This window comes from Triturus cristatus, chromosome 6 (genome assembly GCF_964204655.1).
Source record: "Triturus cristatus chromosome 6, aTriCri1.1, whole genome shotgun sequence".
NCBI lineage: Eukaryota > Metazoa > Chordata > Amphibia > Caudata > Salamandridae > Triturus > Triturus cristatus.
In genome coordinates, this window is record NC_140589.1 from 454,120,132 (window position 1) to 454,140,864 (window position 20,733).

The following is a 20,733-nucleotide window of genomic DNA, read 5'->3' on the forward strand; positions in this document are numbered from 1 at the left end:
CCAACACGTCCCAGGAGTACAAAACACCGTGGCAGATCTGCTGAGCAGGCAGACACAGCAGATCCACGAGTGGGAACTTCACCCACAAGTTCTTCACCCGTTCTTTCAGAAGTGGGGGCATCCACACATAGACCTATTCGCCACCCACGAAAACAAAAAATGCCCAAGCTTCGCCGCCAGATACCCACACCCATTGTCCGAAGGCAATGCGATATGGATGAACTGGTCAAACAAATTTGCATACGCTTTTCCACCTCTCCCACTAATTCCATTAGTGGTGCGAAAGCTACAGCAGCATTCCCTAACTCTGATCCTGGTAGCTCCAACATGGGCCAGACAACCGTGGTACACCACACTGCTGGAACTCTCAGTAGTACCACACCAAAAGCTACGCATCTCGCCATGCCTCCTAACCCAGAACCATGGAGAGATCAGGCACCCGGACCCAGCTCAACTAAACCTTGCGATCTGGCTCCTGAGGTCCTAGAATTTGGATATCTTAATCTTCCCCCTGATTGCATGGACATTATCAGGGAAGCTAGGCGCCCTACTACTAGGGCGTGCTACGCAGCAAAGTGGAAAAGATTTGTTGTTTACTGCCACAACAACACAATCAATCCTTTAAATGTATCCATACAACACATTATATGTTATTTACTCCATTTGCAAAGGTGTAACCTAGCATATACTTCCATTCGGTTACACCTCGCGGCAATTGCGGCCTATTTACAAAATAGACAGCACCTCTCACTTTTCAAAGTACCTGCCATCAAGGCCTTTATGGAAGGCCTCAAGAGAGTGATTCCACCCAGAGTGCCACCCTCACCTGTTTGGAACTTGAATGTAGTTCTCACACGGTTAATGGGACCCCCTTTCGAACCATTACATAAGTGTGAGCTGCAATTTCTCACATGGAAAATAGCTTTTCTAGTGGCTATCACTTCCCTCAGAAGAGTTAGTGAAATACAGGCACTCACTATACAAGAACCTTTTCTTCAGATGCATCACAACAAGGTTGTACTCCGCACCAATCCCAAATTTCTACCCAAGGTGATTTCTCCATTCCATTTAAACCAGTCGGTAGAATTACCAGTCTTTTTCTCGCAATCCCAAACAGTTGCGGAAAGAGCCTTACACACACTGGACGTTAAAAGGGCTTTACTTTATTACATCCAGAGAACACAACCTTTCAGGAAAACCAAACAGCTATTTGTTTCCTTCTCCCCACCACATAAAGGCAACCCTATTTCCAAATCAGGGATAGCTAGGTGGATTGTAAAATGCATACAGATTTGCTACCACAAAGCAAAACGAACGCTATCCGTTCCCCCTAAAGCCCACTCTACAAGGAAGATAGGGGCTTCTATGGCTTTCCTAGGGAACATACCACTAGATGACATCGCGCAAGGCAGCCACATGGTCAACACCGCACACCTTCACAAAACATTACTGTGTAGATGTGCAAACCAAGCAACAAGCTAGTGTGGGCCAAGCTGTACTAAAAACACTGTTTCAAACAACTGCAACGGATACCGGTGGTTGCCTCTAGGGTTGGGTACTGCTATGTAATCTATGCACAGTGTATAATCTGCAGCTCATATGCCTCGAACGGAATATGCTACTTACTAGTATGCATCTGTTCTTGGCATGTAGAGCTGCAGATCTATACACGCCCACCCGCCTCCCCGGCTACCTGTATCCGTTCCACACTTATCTTATTTAGATACAATGCACATGGGTTTCTTTACTGTTATCACTACGCTCCATCTTTCCCTGCTGGCGAAAAACAATCTAAGGATGGAGCCGAAGCCCATGCGCAATACCAACCAGAGGAGTCACCGAACTCGTGACTTCCAAAGACTTTCCAAGAGGAAAAACAAACTGCAAATATCCGGGCCCAACACCAGATGGCGATCTATGCACAGTGTATAGATCTGCAGCTCTACATGCCAAGAACAGATGCATACTGGTAAGTAGCATATTCCTTTCTTAACATTTACTTCAAGACCCCGTTCCAGGCAAAAATTCTCAAAGATACCTAATGCTCGTTGTAGACCGCTTGGAGATTTAGCAATTGAGAGCGTGTCATCGGTGAACATTAGAATCGGGATTTTAGCTCCCGCGAGAGAAGGAGCATCTATATTTTCTGCTAAAAGTCGATCAGCAATACCATTAATATATAAAGAAAATAAAGTAGGGGCCATTGCACACCCTTGGCGAACCCCCCTTTCTACCGGGAAAGCCTCCGTTGTCTCGCCCTGGCCTCCCCACCTTATTCTAGCGGAATTATCCTCATGAAGCCTCTGGATTAAAAGTAAAAGTCCTGGATGCAGTCCCAAATCTTTCAGCACCTTCCATAATTTAAGGCGAGGGACTGGATCGAAGGCTGCCCTTAGGTCCGCAAAGACCGCATAAAGACTCCCCTTACCCAAAATCACAATCTTCCAATATAGGAGGACAAAGCGAAATACCTGGTCCACTGTACTTATGTGCTCACGGAAACCCGCTTGGAATGGAGACAAAATGTTATTAGTGGCAGCCCACAGATGCACACGATTTAAAATCAGCCTACCAACTATCTTCTGGGTAGCATCAATCAGGCTGATAGGCCTGTAGTTTTCCGGGAGCGATCGGTCCCCCTTTTTGAAGACCGGAATTATCTCCGCCGATTTCCATGCACTGGGGATAGAAGCACCATGCACCAAGGCATTAGCAACCAGTTGAATGTATCTCCCCCACTTAACTTTATCATTCAGAAGGAGGTCAGCAGGGACCCCATCTGGGCCAGGGGCTTTTCCTGGAGCTACACCCGTAAGGGCCAAAATCACTTCCGCAGTGCTAAATTCAGGAATTGAGGGGATCACATCGGGAGAATCAACACTAACTGATATGTCCTGGTGGGCAGCGTATTGGGGTTTAAAATACTCTACCCACCTCTCTGGAGCAACGTTGTTTTGCGGCCTCTCAGGTAGGCCACCATGACCCCACTTCACAATAGCCCAGAACAATTTACTATTATTCTTAGGACTTGCTTCCAATAGATCCAACCACTTGAGTTCGTCCCATTGACGTTTAGCCCTAGTAATACTGTTTTTGTAATTATTTCTACCAGCACGGGTAGCCCCTACATCGCCGACCTTTAAGGCATTCCCCAGGTTTAGCCTTGTCTGTCGGCAATCCTCGTTGAACCATCTATCACGCCTCAAAGGCGCTCTTAGGCCGGTAATCCCTTTCTATATAAAATAAGATCTTAGGGAGGCAAAAAGACTTGTGTGAATAGTTGTTACGTCCCCTAGCTCCCCATTTGAGGAAAAAATCTGTTCCATTTCTTGAATAGAACTATCAACCTCTCTTGAGATTCTCTGGAGGGCATTAGAATTCTCAAGTATACAGGACCACCTCGGGCGTCGTTCATCATTAGATAAAACGACATTCGAGGCGGGCAACTCTCCAGCCGCCCGTCCAGCGAAATCCCCTTTCCACAACTTATGGGATAGACAAAGTGGGTTATGGTCACTGTCGGGCAATTCAAAGACCTTCATGTCAACAAGGGCATACCACAGACTCCCTGCCGCAAGTATATAATCAATGCGACTCCGATTTTGTCCATTATTAAATGTGTATGCACCATTACGATCACTAGGCATCCTACCATTCAATGCCCTTAGACTCTTCTCCATACAGAGAGAGTTAATCTGAATTATTGCTTCCGTCCATCTTTGTATAGGAGGTAATTCTGATGTGGGGATTCCCCAAGATATATCTTCACTTTCTAATTCGTCTCCCACAGATAATATCAGAGGATCAAAGGTGACATTAAAGTCCCCTACTACCAACACCTGGGAACCAGTTGAGTAAAAATCAAGCAACCTCAGTAGCTCATCGAAAACTGGGGATCTTGCCCCACCCGAACTCCTCGCATAGATGTTGTAAATATCGACTGTACCCAGAGTTGCTAGTTCTAATCTAAGCAGTTGTATATCGGAGCACCCAGTATGGATAGACTTACTGTTTAAATTTAGACCTTGTCGGAGCCATATCGTTAACCCCCCCGATGGGCAGCCATAGGCCCCTTTTTTTGCTGGAATATGATAGTTTAAATATCCTAAACAGAACCTTGGTTCCAGCAACCAGGTCTCCTGGAATAAGCAGATATCCATGTTATTAACAAATGCAACCCATTCTTCCATGGACAACTTGGCATTTAATCCCGCTATATTCCAGGATAATACAGAGCCACCCTCCACTGGTAAAAATACATTAATAGGAGTAGGGGGTTGAGGGACAACACTAACGGTATTTGTCGGTAGAATAAGATCCAAGATCTTCTCAGAAATCATAGTGGAAGAACAATTATTGGAACCTAGGGCCATAGGTGGGGCAGAGACATTACAAAGACCAGTGCAAAAGCTGTTAATAGTATGCCGAAGGGTTCAGTCGATTAGTTCCTTTGGAGCAGAACAACAAAGATCTGCATCACCCAGAGCACTCGGTCAATCAACATTATCCAGAGAAAACCCATCCTCTTTACCAGGGTTATTCTGATGGACCCACTTAACCCAACTTAAGCCATGCAGTATAGATTTCCTTAACTTGATGGGGGAGCCATTAGGAGGACACGACCTAAACTCCAGGGTAAAAAGATTCTCCACAAGTTCGGTAGTATTTAGCCTTAATTCAATACAATCAGTAGGGGACAATGGGGAAGACAGCCTAGTTGCGCTAATAATATCACCTCTAATAACAGAGCGGCAACCTCTGACATGTCTAAGCCAATGAATCGCCTTGTTTTTCAACGAATCAGCATTCTCATAACCCTGGTTATTGTTTATGTAACTATTATCAGAGAACGTGGAGTGCTCTTCACACAGCTCTCTTCCTGCACGAGGTCTCTGAAAGTTGTTATTGGGGACCCCGTTCATATCTTCATTCCTCTTGTAATTCGAATTAGACAACAACGTATCAACAGGGATACCCCCAGAGTGGCATACACTCCCCCTCCTAGCCACATCACTATACAATACCTCCTTATTCTCTTGAGTACCTGTTTTTAACAATCCCAAAGGGGTACCCTGGGAGTGTGACCTGGCATCCCCAATTGGCTTAAAAACTTTCATAGGGACAGAAGGAGGAGGAGGAGGCCGCTCTAGAGAACATTTCTCAACAGCAACAGTCAAATTTGTAATCACTACTTTCAGAGCGCTCACTTTCTCCTGGAGTGAATAAACTAACTGCACAAGAGTTTGAAGAGAATCTTCATGCACTTTAACCATGTTACATGGGGGGCTTGGTAATAAAGGTAGGGAAGAATCGATGGAATCTACATTGTTCTCCCCCACCTCGTTTAATAATGGTGCAAATCTATTAGAGCACAGGACCGCGGGAGCAGCATCCACAGAAAATATAGAAACCTCGGGAGGGAGAACTATCCTTCCACCAGATACAGCACCTACCTCAGCACAACTTTGAGCCCTTGGAGTATTTTTCTGCTTAATGCAGAACATAGCCGGAATGGTTGGGGATTGACTAGAATTAATATGTACCCGAGCGTCTACAGGCACTCCCGCTAAAAGTCCAACAGTTTCCTCCTCTGGCCCCAATATAGATTCACACTCCCCCACCAGCAAACTAATACGTTCCAATGCCCTCTCAGGGTCAGGGACTTTAGCAGAATTTTTAGCTCTCTTCCTTTTGTCAACTTTAGATACAGTACTACCCTTGCTCCCCACTCCATGGCTCTCAGCATACTTGCGTTTTGCCATAGAAGAGGGTAGGAGACAGTAAGAAGAAGGGAAAATAAAAAAATAAAAGAAGATTAAACCCGGACACAGCACTCCCTGGGCTTAAAACACCAAGAGAACTCACAGGTCAAACAGCAGTCACGATCAAAGGGGGTGGCCCAGTCAAGCCTCCTACAGCCCCCGACGGCCACAGACGGCCCGCCCATTGTCCGGGCTTCATCCGGCGCGCCCGCTCGCGTCCCGCGTAGCTGGGAGCGCCACGTAATATATAGCGTTGTGGGCGGCGTTTCCTTGCAGCAGGCAGGTCAATGAGCCCCTCTGACCTCTGGGGGACTGAGTCCAGCAGCAAACTGCACCCTCCTCACGACGCGTTTCCCGCGAAGCGGGAAGCACTAGGTACTTTTAAGGGCGTTGTGGGCGGCGTTTCCAGGCAGCAGGATGGTCCATGAGCCCCTCTGACCTCTGGGGGACTGAGTCCAGCGGCAAACTGCACCCTCCTCACGACGCGTTTCCCCATAGCACTTAAATGTACTCATGATGCACCTAATAAACATATGTGTGAGATTTTATTATCTGATGTCACTTCTTGTGATGTCACTTCCAGTGAGGTCACTTTCAGTGATGCCATGTGGAATGTCACGCGTTGTGACGTCATGTGCTTTAATGGCACGCACTATGATGTCACTTGTATACTGCCCAACTTGATTAGTCCCCCCACTTCTGTTTTTTAGGACTTGTGCCCTGCTTCCAATGAATATCACCATGTGTCCCATGATGCACATCACCTTCTCAATGATGATGCATTCCACCTCATACCTTTATGTTACTGGCTTGTGTGCATGAGTGCCCATATGCCTGTTAGACTTTGTGAAAAATGGTTGTCAGGCTTTGCTGAGCTGTGTGCGTGGTTGTCGTGCCTTTACCCTATGTGCCTTGGAGTAGTGGCTGGAAAACGATTGGCTCTGTTGGCATTTGATGGTAGTTGTATGCCATGATTTTTACTAACTGTGAATATAAAATCCACGTGCACGCCATCCTATTTATTCTAGGTTAATCAAATACGTAAAAGCAAATTCTTTAAGGGGTAACATTGTTTTTTTTCACCCTTGCAGCTCTCTGCAGCATCGTTTCCTCTCTGCATGCGTCAGTTGCATAAATCCCTGCGTGACAACCACCATCTTCGCCATGGAGGCCGCATGCAGTATGGATTGTTTCTTAAGGGCATTGGTCTCACCCTGGACCAGGCTCTGCAGTTTTGGAAATTAGAATTCATTAAAGGGAAAGTTGATGCTGAAAAGGTAAGAAGCTTTCTTTGGAAAACTGTTGCTCTGTCTGCATAAGAAGGGTGAAATCAGGGCCAGCTTTAGGGCAATGCGACTGGTGCGGCCGCACTGGGCGCTGACCTGTGGTGAGGGCGCTGACCTCAGGGGGGAGCTGTGTTTAGCAATAACTTACCATTGGAGAGATGAGGGGCACTTTTGCCCAGTGGCAGTGAGAGAATCGGAGATAGCGGTCATGAGGTGTGGGGGGGCGCCAAAAATCATTGTCGCACCAGGCACTACCAGCACTAAAGCTGGCCCTGGGTGAAATAAATGGCTGATAATGACAATGTTATATTCGAGATGATTACCCTTCTTTGCCATCTTGTTTTTATTTAGCACGTTATGTAAAACGATTCCAATGTGCGTCCAGTTGTCAGCCAAGACTTACACGAATACACACTCATTTGACTTTTCTCATTGTGTATGATAATTTCAAGAAAAAATACATATTTAGCGTTCCTGGTCTCTGCGTATTTCTGGTATTAAATATCGTCCTCTTAGTATATTTTCTATGACATTGTGAATATTGCCTTAGGTTTTTGAGGCATGTTACTCAGAAATAGTTCTGGAATTATTATCCCAATTTTAGGTACTGGTTTTTAGACCAAAGGAACTACCTCTACACAGAGCACAATGTATTTTTTTGCTTGTCGTTTGTGCAGAACACATGCATGAATGCTTGCTTCCAGCAAACTGCTGCAGTTCTCTGTGACATACAATTACTGCTTGTGGTCCTCAGAACAACAACAAAAAAGTCTGCCTGTATAATTGATAATAATTTTCTGTTATTTTCTACTCGACATTAGGTAACGTTCTGTCTGGTGGCCATTTTGAGTGCCTTGCGGCTGGATTGTTCTCGAACTTGAGTCAGTTTATTCTCAGTAGTCTGCAAGGTGTGAGTAAATAAGATGATTCTGTGCAGCACGCAGGTATAGGGAATCTCAAGCAATTTTAAAGTGAGAATGCTGGGGTTCCCTCGCAATCATTGCTTCAGGTACTAGGTCTGCAGTTCAAAGTCTGGCTCACTAAGCCTGATTAATTCTTTGGCTTCAGGTGAACGAGTTATCAAGCTTAGCATAAAGAGAGGTGGCTCAGGACGAGTCTAGATGTAGTTCAACACAGTTAACGCTGCTGCAAGAAAGCTGTGAATGTAATTTATGTATATATTTTACCAGATGGTGTTTACCATCGGGTAGTTCTATATTGGACCAGGTTTCCATAGGAAAAAACTTTGTTTTGTTTGCTAATAACTTTGGCGCCATTTGCCGAAACTTCCCCCCAAAACGTTCATCCACTTAAGCTCCTTCCTGGAAAGGTTCTGGGTGATCCATCAAGCGGCGGCCTAGGAAAAAGAGGGCCCCAAAACATGTTTTCCCCATTGAATTTTTTATAAGAAAATTGAACAGGGATATCACAAAAATGGCTGAACGGAATTACACCAAATTTGACAGAAATCTAGATTTTGGTCCAGAATGTGATTTGTTGTATATCTGTTCAGTAGTTATTGAGAATTTAAGTTTCAAAATATTTGTATATTTCACACTGGATGGATCCGCAGACAGAGCTTGAGATGAGATCTGGTTGGCTACAAGTACATCAACAAAGATGTGGCGGAACCCACTTTAGGACTCGTGTACTCAGTTGCCTGTCCTGAATTTAAGGGGGAAAAAAACCATATAGGAGGGCAGGGATACAGTGGCTGCAACTTCAGCTCATGAAGTGTGCGTCTAGGGCTTGCCTTGAAAGGCTTTATTTGCTAGCTTGTGGCAAGTAGTAATACATATAACTATCTATCTAGCAATAGATTTCTTTGAGATAGAACATCCCTGTCTGATGTGACAATAGTTGACATAACGTTGTTTAGATTTACGTATCTCCTTCCTTTAATGGTGATAAAACTTCAGAGCTCTTGTAATGTCTGAGTGAAGGGATTGTTCAGCCGGAGTGGAAAGTTTGAGGGGAGAGTTGGTAATTTAATGGTCTGATTAATCTGAAAATCAAACACTCCCTTAGGTAGAAATGAAGAATTATTACTATGCAATGTCATTGGTTAATGCTGTTGGTCATAGTCACAGCCCAAAGAGAAGATTGTAATAAATACCCGAAAACTGCTGTGAAGTCCAGTCACAAAGGTTGGAAATTCTCTCACTTTCTTTCTCTCTATCTCCCTCTCTCTCTCTCTCCTCCCCCCTCTCTAACTTATATATATATATCCATCCATCCATCCATCCATCCCCTTACAGTCAATCTCCCACAAGGAACAAGAAAATAATAGAAATACAATGCCAGAGCTTTTTGACCTTCTACAGGCTGCTGCGAGATCTGAGTCTTCCGGGCTCACCACCTTTGCAAAACCTCTCAATCACCAGTTGTATGAAAAGCCTAGGGATCCCAAACAGATAATTGTCAAAGGCCACATTTTTTGCCCAAACTCCACATGAAGATGGTGATGGTGGAGAGATCATAAGGAGAAATGCTCAAAATAAGGCAGAAGGATTTCAGAGCTATTTGAAAACGGGAGGAACGTTACCCTTACCAGTGTCCCCACGCCAACAAGATGCAAACCATGGGAGATGAGATGGACCCTGAACAATTCAGTTCGACATCTTGAAATTGGAAGTTGTGCATATGTGAATGGTATGTAAGCTGAGAAGGGAGCTGTACAGTTGGTCCCAGCAACCTACCGGAGTTTCTTTGTCATAATACATCTATGCAAGATAAAACTGTCACTCAATGTAGTTGTGAAAACCTTTGCTCCAGTAAAGTGGAGTGTCCCTTAATTGCAGAGGGCTGAACCGGGGGATGGAGGCACCCTGTTTCATAATAAACCCCCAGGTGCCCTGCTATGAACTGGAACCTACCTGACATTTTTGTTGCTATTCTAACTGAAACTTTTTATTGTAGAATTCCACCATATGTCTTGAAAAATCATTTTTATTATTTTCAACCAACTTTTTCCTAATATTGGCGTTCTGCTGTTAAGTGAGAATGCATATGTTTAACGGATGCACCCAAGGACAGAGGAGCAATGTGTTTTTTAATAAAACTAAAATGGAACCCTTGATATCTATTCTCTTGGAGTTTATGGACTTAATTTTCAGCATGGGATGTTGTTTGAACTCGCATGTTTGGTAAAATCTTTCACGTTGTTGGGAGGAGGATGCCAAAAGGGGTACAGCTACCATAAATTACAAGAACTATGTGCTGGGTATGTTTATAGGATTGTCAACGTTGCCATAGTTTGTGTGCAGTTATTAGACCATGCCAATATGACTAAATGTTTTCAATTCAGACTGTTCTATTAAGAGTCGAATCGTGCAGAGCAGAAGATGTAAGGTAGACCATGCTGGCAGAATCTTGTTCAACCCTATTGATAGTTCTTATGAGAGTTCCATACATTTGCAGCAGTCCCTGAGAAGCTCTAAGTTGTTTTACAATTTAGAGTGTCCAGCGGGAAAGAGTCCTTGTTTCTCAGACCTCTTTGGCCACTGTAGACAGAAAGTTAGACAGAGAGGAGGGTTTTTCTGGTGGACGACTGTATATGCTATGCAGTATACTTTAAATTGGATACCAGCCACTAGTGGAAGGATGTTAATCTAGAGCTTTCTGAATTGGTGAATTGTGGTTGAATTGTTTTGATGTTGAGAAGAGTCCATCTGTAGTGTGAAATATTGCTTTCAGCGAGCCCAAGGACGATTGGGGAATGCCTGCCAGAACACATTGCTAGAAATTAGTATGGAGATGATCAGAGCATGTCATTTTTAAGGCTTGTAAGTAGAAGTTGTTTGATTTGGTTAGATGGTTTATGTGAGAGGCTAGAGAGCAAGCATTATCAATTGTTAAACCCAGTGAGTATACTTCAGTGACTGGATGTGGGATGGAATGATCAAATATCAAAAAGATCAAGGTGTTGATGGTTTACTGGGGGTTTCTCAGTACACTACTTTGTGATTTACATTGAAAACTAAGTTCAGAGTTCTCCTGCTATATGTTCTTGATCTTGTGTTCTTATCTTCTTTGGTTGGATGGCTGTTGGCAATGAGTTGTGGTTGTGTGATACCCCATTTGATCAAACTTGCATTGCAGCATTTTATGCTGCCCAGTTTTGAAGGTTTAAGTATAGGTATACATGATTGGTTTTGTTTATTTGATTCTTGCATGTATATGGTTACAGGTAATGGAGGCCATTTAATGTAAATGCAAAAAATAATTCCAAGGTCGTATCGACAAACATGCCATCTGCGCAAAATATATTTTGCTTGTAAACTTATGACAGTAACTTTAGTGCTTTTCGTGGTTTTACTTGCACTAAAGAAAATAGTCAGTCCTAATATATTGACTTATGTTGGACCTGGCCGTCTCTGCAGGGTCATCTTCAAACTTTTTTGCTTTGGCCCCTCCTGTTTTTTAACCAGTTTTTGTGGGATTTTAGGATTCTGTGCACTTGACACTGCTAAAGTGCTTGTGCTCTCCACTTTAAACATTGTAACATTGTCTTACACCTGATTGGCTCATTAAATTTACGTGTAAGTCCCTTGTAAAGTGGTACTACATGTACCCAGAGCCTGTAAATTAAATGCTGCTAGTGGTTCTCCAGCACTTATTGTACCACCCACTTAATTAACCTTTTTAAATATGTCTCAGGTCAGCCATTGTAGCCTGTATGCATTTTTAAACTGCCAATTCGACTTGGCAAAACAAAACCCTTTCCATACTTAAAGTCCCTTTCGAATACACACAAGTCACCACTAAGGTTGGCCTAGATAGGACTTAGGGCAGGGTGCATTGCAATTAAAAGGGTTGGACATGTATGTTCAAGTTGTACATGTCCTATTAGTGAAAAACGCACACATTTGTTTTACACTACTGCCAACCGACCATCCCTGCATGGCGGCGCCTACTCCAACATTTAGTTGTCGTACAAAGCAGTCTTGATAATTTACTGCCTGAAAAATGTATGTTTATTGGTGAATGTCTTTTGTTTTTTCTTGAAGGATACAGGACTGTGTCCCACTCGATCACTTTGTGTTTGATCAGTACTAATTACCTTGATTCATTAATTTAAATGTCCGTCTGGACATCTTCAATACAATATAGTACTGATTCCGGTCTATATTTATCGTCATTTGAATTGTTTGAAGGACCAATTGTTTTTCATAACAAGTTGATACCCAAGGTCCTTCCTACCTTGCGGGCTCTCTTGTTCACACTAAACATATATTGTACATCATAGCAGAGGTGCTGCATTCTAGAACATTTAGATAAGAGCTGTGGCATATGGCACCATAGACCAATGGCCAACGCTGACAATAAAAGTTCAATGGATACACTATTGTAAATCACTGCAACAGATTACAACACTGGGCACACTGCAGTTATCTGTATATCAACGTCTGCACTTGCAGATCACAGCACAACAGCTCCAGTGTATATTCCCAGGGCTCTTGAGGTGAGGTGTTAAGAGTGGGCAATGATGCAGTCGCAGACCACACACCCCTCTCTCAGGAACTTGAGGCTCTTGAGCAAGAAGGAATCTCCTGAAAAAATACAAAGTGATGCAGGAGGATGGGCCTGACTTTGCAAGAGAATTCGTTGAAAGGCACCAAAGGACCCACAGCATAAAAAACCTTTGCTTGCAATGCTGTATGGTCGCTGTTGGGCTGAGCCAAAAACCTCTGTTGTTAAGTCCTCCAAGACATCCGTGTCACCTTAGATATCGTTAGTTGGAGAAAAGTTGAAACACAAAGAATCCCACATATCACAGCATGGGGACAGTGTTCTGGACAATTCTTCAGACTCTGGTTTGACTCTGAAAGGAGATTGAGACCGGGAGAGGGAAAGGGAGTCCAGGGCGAAAGAAGCCCCAATGCTGTTGAAAGACTCACCTAGATGCCGAGTAGTGGATGCTCAAACTCGAGAAAAAGAACAGCAACTCAAAGTCAAGTTGTCAGCATTGCTCTAAAGGAAGGAGGAGTTTGACAATTCTTTCAAAGCCTTAAGAATACCAGCAATGACAGGGAAATTTGTATCTAAAACCTCTTGCAACACCTGAACCACAACAGGACGAGCAGGAACTCTTCTATGAGGAGGAAGAGCAGCAATATGAGCAGGCCCTTTTACAGGACTCAAACTCAAGGGGGTCTGACAGCATATGTGCACAGACTTACCAGAAGAAGGATTAGACTTGTATGCCTCAAGGCCTTCACAGCCCAGATGCCATTGCTAAGTACAACACTGTCATTCAAAGTGCAGCAGACCCATACAGGGAGCAACTAGAGTAGTAAAAGACTGATTGTGTTCTGCTAGAAACCCTGCATTTTTCATAAAGGAACCAGTATTTTCCCATGCTATAAGCATTCTTGATCAACAGAAGGAAGCCTTTTTAGAAACTGACCTATTTCAAGACCTTCAAATCTTGAGTTGGTAAAAATATTGACAATGACACGCAGAACCATACTTGGGAGAAAAAGAAAAGAAAACTCCCTTTTGGACTAATTTATAGTGTGCACAGCCAGAAAGATAGCCAATGTTTCTACATACACTGGCCCACCACCATTGGAGAAAGGTAAGAGGGTGGAGATGATGGGTTGGGAGATGGAGCGATCAACTAGACACCACAGCTAGCAGGCAGATGTACACAGGTACCACCCTTAGATGGCATGTCTGGTTAAGGGTATCGGGATTTAATCAAGGGGTGGAGGCATTGATAATTTACATGGACATTACGGGAGAAGTCTTTTTTGGAGCAGCTGTGGATGAATTGCTCCAACAGATGAAACCACAAAAGCAATGGTGTCTTCCAGGAGTGGAAGTGCCCCTATCAAGAGAATCATTATCTGAAAGAAACACGTTAGTTAGATTCCTTACCTTAGAATGTCCCCAGGCATCAGGCTGGATCCGGAAAGATTTTTCGTCCTCAATACCCTTGCGCATCACTAGGCGGCGTCTGCGGCTCCGCATCGGTCGTCTGCGGCTCCGCGTCGGTCGTCTGCGTCGGGATCGCTGGGATGACGTCGTTGGAGTACTTAGACGCCGCCCTTGCGCGCTGACATCAGTTCTTCTTTTTTCCGTGCAAGTAAGCGCAGATCTGAGAAGAGCATACCCGTTAGTCACTTTTTGACAAAACTTTTTGAACTTTTTGGTTCCTCTTTCGAGTCGACCTTGACTCCTGGTGCCGGTAGGGATGCCCGGGTTCAAGCCGTGCGCCGCCTTTCACCGTCTGATGTCGGTCACGGATCATCACTGTCGGTGTCTCTACTGCCTTGGGGCCGACCATGATGCCGAGTCGTGCTTCGACTCCCGGGCCTTGACCTCGAAGGCTAGGCGGGAGCGGTCCTGCAAGCTGCTCGAGATCCGGCAGTCGGCTCCGCGCCGCTCAAGGTCCCGGTTGAGAAGGAGGTCGAGGAGCCGCAGCCATCACCACTCGTCGGGATCGAAGTCCTCGCATTCCGGTAAGTCGAGGCACAGTAAGAAGTCGAAGAGGCGATATCGCTCTTCTGACTCCCCTTGCCGGTCGCGCGACTCGGCTGAGGGTTCGGACGGCACCGCTCCGTTTGAGCCGCATCCGGCCCCATACCCTCCGGTCCCTGGGCCTAATGGGACTCCGGGCGAGATCCGAGACTTCTTCGTGGCCATGAGGAGTCTCGCTCTGCCATCGAGGCCTGCCGGCGCGCCTTCGGGCCCCGCAGGTCCGACTGGGAGGCTTAGCGAGCTGGCGGCCCCGGTGCCGTCGTCGAATTCGGTCCCGACGCCGCAGGCCCCCGTGGGGTCCAGGCCTGGATCCCGGTCGACGCCAGTTGACCTTACGACCCCTCCGCCGGCGCCGACTCCTTCGGTGCCACCCCCGGCGCCGTCTTCAGACGACGTCGTCCCCAGGTTCAGTCCCGGTCCGGCGTCTGAGCGGCACCACCCGGCGCCGTCTCCGTTGTCGATGGATGAGCGATTCATCTACCGCCCGGCTCTGACCTTTCAGCCTGTCTACCAGGAGTCGGATGACTAGGACGACTGGGAGGGGTCTGAGGACCCTCTGGCACAGCAGTGCCAGTTAAGTCAGGACTGGGCAGAAGAGCTGGGGTATGCCAATGGACTCGACACCTCCCCTGACACTGGCTTCATCTCGCCTCCCTCCGTGGCTACGGAGGAGGGTGCTACCTATTCTGTGGTGCCGCGCAGGGCTGCCGGAGCCCTTCATCTGGAGCTCCCTGCTATGGCCGTGAGGACTAACCTCCTCACTGAAGTGCTTCAACCGCCAGTAAGCTCCTCATAGCCTCTACTGCAGTTCAGTGAAGCACTGACTGACGTTCTGATGGGCACCTGGTCCAAGCCCTCCACAGTCACTCCTGTGGCCCGGCGCCACCGCCCCGCACCGGGCGATCCCAGCTTTCTGACGGTGCACCCCACCACTGAGAGCCTGGTTATCCAGGCCTCTACATTCCAGACCGCCTTCCCGTCCGCTCCTCCGGATCGGGAATCCAAAAGGTTGGAACAGTTTGGGAAGAAACTGTTTTCTTCCCTCAGTTTGGGATTGCGGTCTATCAACACTGCGTGCCTTTTGGACCGTTACACCCACTCCTTGTGGGATACAGTGGCGGACGTGCTGCCCCAGTGTCCGGAAGAGGTCAGGACATGGCTCGACCAGGCTCTTGCTGAACGGCGGGATGCAGCACGGTACTTGATTCGATGTGGGCTTGACACCACGGACTCGCTTGGTAGGGCGCTTGCGACGACGGTGGCGATTCGTCGCCACGCCTGGCTGAGCTCCACAAATTTCTCTGGGGATGTCCAGAGCACCCTCATGGACATGCCCTTCGATGGCCGTCGCCTCTTTGGCGACAAAGCGGAAAGTGCGCTGGAGCGCTTTAAGGACTCCAGGGCTACAGCCAAGTCCTTGGGCCTCTCGGCCCGCGCCCGCAAACTTCCGCTTTTTGCCCCTTTCGTGGCCAAGGAAGGGGCGCCCCCACACGTCCGTCTAGCCACAGGCCGCAGAACCAGTCTCAAGGCGGTCGCTGATGTGGATTCCGCCGAGGCGGAGCAGGGGGACAGAGAGCCGGTCAGCCCACATCTGCCCCAGCAGAATCTGCCTCAAAGCCTTCCTAGTGTGACCTTTCAGGCCCATTCCACGCCAGTGGGAGGCAAGGTTCGCCATCACCTGCTCCACTGGCGTACCATCACGTCGGACAGGTGGGGGCTACAAATCGTCCGAAGGGGCTACTCCCTCCCCTTCGAGGCGACTCCTTCAGCCATGCCACCGCAGTACCACCGCATGTCGGGGGATCACTTGCTACTTCTGCAGGAGGAAGTTACGGTCCTCTCGGCCAGGGGGCCATCGAGCGTGTTCCTGGCCCAGAAGTAGGTTGGGGTTGTTATTTCCGCTACTTTCTGGTTCCCAAGAAGGGCAAAGGGGGCCTACGCTCTATCTTGGACCTCAGGAGCGTCAATGCCTTCCTCCGGAAGGAGAAGTTCAAGATGCTCACCTTAGCTGAGGTTCTGGCTGCCCTAGACCCTGGAGACTGGATGGTAGCGCTGGGCTTGCAGGACGCATATTTCCACATCCCCGTCCTGCCGGCCCACCGGCGTTACCTGTGGTTCACGGTAGGCCACGAGCACTTTCAGTTTACCGTGCTCCCCTTCGGCCTCACCAGTGACCCTCGAGTTTTCACGAAAGTGATGCCGGTGGTCGCAGCTCATCTGCGCAGACTAGGGGTTCCAGTCTTCCCCTATCTCGGCGACTGGTTGTTGAAGGCATGCTCGCCCCGGACAGTCGTCTCCCACCTCCAGACTACGGCCGACCTCCTGCATTTGCTAGGGTTCTCCATCAACGTGCCGAAGTCGCATCTGAGTCCCTCCCAGAAGCTCCTTTTCATCGTAGCGGTTCTGGACTCTGCGCAGTTTCGGGTCTATCCTCCGGAACAGCGGGTTCGGGATATTCAGGCTCTGATTCCGATCTTTCAGCCTTTATCCCGGGTTTCGGTCAGGTTGGTGCGGCGGCTGCTGGGTCTGATGGCCTCCTGCATCCTGCTGGTACATCACACCAGGTGGCGGATGCGGGCTCTGCAGTGGGATCTGAAGTTCCAATGGGCTCAACATCGAGGCAACCTGTCCGACCACGTCCTGATCTCGGAGGGCAATGCAAGGCAGTTGCAGTGGTGGCTCATGGACCGCGATTGGGTCAGTGGCAGATCCCTCTCCCTTCCCCACCCGGGGAACGTAGTGGTGACTGATGTGTCCCTCCTGGGATGGGGGAGCCACTTGGGAGAGGCGGAGATCAGAGGCCTCTGGTCTCCGGCGGAGTTATCAACCTTCTGGAGCTTTGGGCGATCCGGCTTGCACTGAAGGCATTCCTTCCCTCTGTCTGGGGAAGTGTGGTGCAGGTGTTCACGGACAACACCACCGCCATGTGGTATTGCAACAAACAGGGCGGGGTGGGGCCGTGGACCCTTTGTCAGGAGGCTCTGTACCTTTGGACATGGCTGGAACATCAGGGCATCACCCTGGTGGTTCAACACCTGGCAGGTTCTCTGAACGCCAGTGCGGACAAACTCAGCCGCCGGTGCATGATGGATCACGAATGGCGTCTGAACTCGGCCGTGGCGCAAGGCATCTTTCGGCAGTTGGGAGAGCCTTGGTTAGATCTATTTGCCACCGTATAGAACGCGCAATGTCATCAGTTCTGCGTGTTGGAATTTCCAAGGCGGCACTCGCTCGGAGACACTTTTCGTTGCGAGTGGAGTTGCGGTCTGATTGCCTCTTCAGGAGGACCTTCTGTCGCAGCAGCAGGGGGACGGTCCTCCACCCGAACCTGTCCACCCTCCACCTCCATGCTTGGAGATTGAGCGGCGACAGTTGATGCCATTTGACTTGCCTCCTGAAGTCTGTGATGTCATTCTGGCAGCCACGCGTCCCTCCACTAAAACGGTATACGCCTGCAGGTGGAACAAATTCGTGGCATGGTGCACAGCAAAGGCTGTGGATCCCCTTTCCGCCCCTCTTTCAGAAGTTCTCCTCTTTCTTCTTTCCCTGGCCCAGCAGGGCTCTGCTCTGGGCACCCTCAAGGGATATCTTTCAGCTGTTTCTGCTTTCTTGCGGCTTCCTGATCAGCCTTCTCTTTTCAAGTCCCCTGTTGTTGCTCGATTCTTTAAAGGCATTACTTACGTTTCCTCCTGTCCCTTTCGTAATGGGACTTGAACCTGGTGTTAACCTATCTAATGTGCGCTCCCTTTGAGCCCGTTCATAATTGTCCTCTTCGTCTTCTGACTCTTAAGACTGCTTTCCTGGTTGCCATCACCTCGGCCAGACGGGTAAGTGAGCTCCAGGCTCTTTCTTCTAAGACTCCTTTCCTCTCTGTCCATCCTGACAAGGTTGTTCTCAGGACTCGTCCTTCCTTTCTCCCTAAGGTGTTATCTGCCTTCCACATCGGCCAGTCTGTTACATTGCCCACCTTCTTTCCGCCTCCGCATCCCTCGAAAGAGGGAGAAAGGCTCCACCGTCTGGACCCAAAATGAGCGTTCTCCTTCTATCTGGACCGCACAAAACATTTCTGGGTGGACGACCTACTCTTCGTTGGTTACGTGGGCGCTGAGAAGGGGCGGGCAGTGCACAAGCAGACCATCTCTCGGTTGGTCATCTTGTGCATTAAGGCCTGTTATTCCTTGGCTAAGAAGGAACCGGCTGCGGGACCATTCCACTCGGGCAACGGCGGCTACTACTGCCCTGGGACGGGGAGTCCCTCTACAGGACATTTGTCAGGCAGCAACGTGGGCCTCGCTGCACACGTTTGCCAAGCATTACTGCCTGGCGGGCCAAGTCCGTAGAGACGGCTTCTTTGGCCATTCCGTTCTCCAGGACTTCCTGGTGTGATCTTGGTTCACAGACCCACCACCGGGGTTGGTATTGCTGGGGTATCTATTCTAAAGTAAGGAATCTAACTAACGTGTTTCTTTCAGATGAACAAGTTACTTACCTTCGGTAACGAAATGTCTGTAAGAAACATTAGTTAGTTAGATTCCTTACCACCCCACCCATCCTCCCCGTTCTGCGAACTGATATCTAGGGTTAAGGTCATCCCTTTAAGGGCCCTAGATTCATGGCACAAGTGTCGGTTTCTTGCATGGCTCTGCGTTTCTGGCGCGGAAAGCTATGTACAGGAACTGACGTCAGCGCGCGAGGGCGGCGTCTAAGTACTCAGACGACGTCATCACGGCGATCACAACGCCGACGACGGACGCGGAGCCGCAGACGACGCCTAGCGACGCGCAAGGGTATTGCTGACGAAAAATCTTTCCGGATCCAGCCTGACGCCTGGGGATATTCTAAGGTAAGGCATCTAACTAACTAATGTTTCTTACAGATGTATCGTTACCGAAGGTAAGTAACTTGTTCTTCAGCCAGGTAACTCACAAGCCTCCATTATACCCCAGACTGGGCCACAGAGCACAGCCACATAGTGGCATATCTCAACGATGCGAAGCGATCCATTTTGAGGCATGGTCAGCGAAATACAACAGACCCAAATGGAGTTGGGGTCCACATCAAAACGACATTAAAATGGAGGTTCCCTGACAAAACACCAGTAGGGGGCAGGACATGAGGAAGCCTCCACGCATGAAGAGCAATCTCCTCCGACAAATGGATGCACGATATCATTTGATATGGTTATCACTTAGAGCTTAAACACAAACCACTAATGCTAAAACTAAAAAAAGAAAACTGGTGAGCAGGAAGAGCTAATTAAATTGCAACAAGAAGAAAAGAGCTGCCTAGAAAAACAAGCAAGAGCGAAAATAGCAAATAACAAATACTTCCTGATTCCAAAACAAGACCTAACACTGAAGCCTACTCTGGACTTCTGATTCTTGAACTTCTTAACGAATTAGAAATTGAACATGACCACACTGCAAGAAGTAATCCCACACTTAAAGAGACAGGATTAAATGACAATCAAAGACCTAAAGGATGCCTAGCTGCATGTCCCTATGACCAGCAAGGCACAGAAAATATCTCTGGTTTTTGTTAGACAATAAAAATTACCAATTTAAGCTGCTTCCCTTTGGGGTAAAATCTGCGAATGAAATATCTTGATGTGATAGCAAGACATTTAAGGAGACCGGTGTTAGCCTGTTTGGTTTCTTGTATGCCCTCGCTGGGACCCGCACTCACCTTCAGGTCTCCCTTGTGCGGTATCATCGCTGCTGCTCCTGCTACCTCCTCCCTCCTGCCACCGCGTTTGTGATCCCGTGGCCGCAGTGAGGAGGGAGGGCGAGACTACATTTCCCAGGTTCCCCGGTTGTTCCACCCCGGAAGCAGCGTTAACATCTCCTGCGCCCGGAGGCGCTTTAAATCCGGCTACACTCCCCGCGTCGCGGGCTCGCGCGCGGACTAAGCCCGGGCAAAGGGCGGGCCCTCTGAGGCACTAGGAGGCCAGGACGGGACATAGATCCAGGACTATTCCCAGATTTGAGTATTATGGATGGGAAGGTCTAGTATAGTATATATTGTGCAATTCCCATTGGTGGGGGCCTATCGAAATTGCTCATATTACATTCTGCCACTCACATTCTATAGTTATACGCTTATCTTCTGATTTGATTAAGTGATATTGGATACCCTGACTATTGTATTTACTATTAGTTTGGATAATTCTGCTCTGCATATGTCTGAAAATAGCCTGCACA

General features: G+C 47.8%; 1 protein-coding gene across 4 annotated transcripts in view; it reads left to right on the top strand.

Annotated features, from left to right (window-relative positions):
• The window catches only part of PRIM2 (DNA primase subunit 2), a 1,241,637-nt gene that overhangs the window by 794,818 nt on the left and 426,086 nt on the right, over positions 1–20,733 (top strand). For all 4 annotated transcript variants that reach the window (XM_085610894.1, XM_085610892.1, XM_085610891.1 and 1 more), the window contains one exon: positions 6,854–7,039. In XM_085610894.1, coding sequence (XP_085467020.1) covers positions 6,854–7,039 — 186 coding nt within the window. The remainder of the gene's footprint in view (positions 1–6,853; positions 7,040–20,733) is intronic.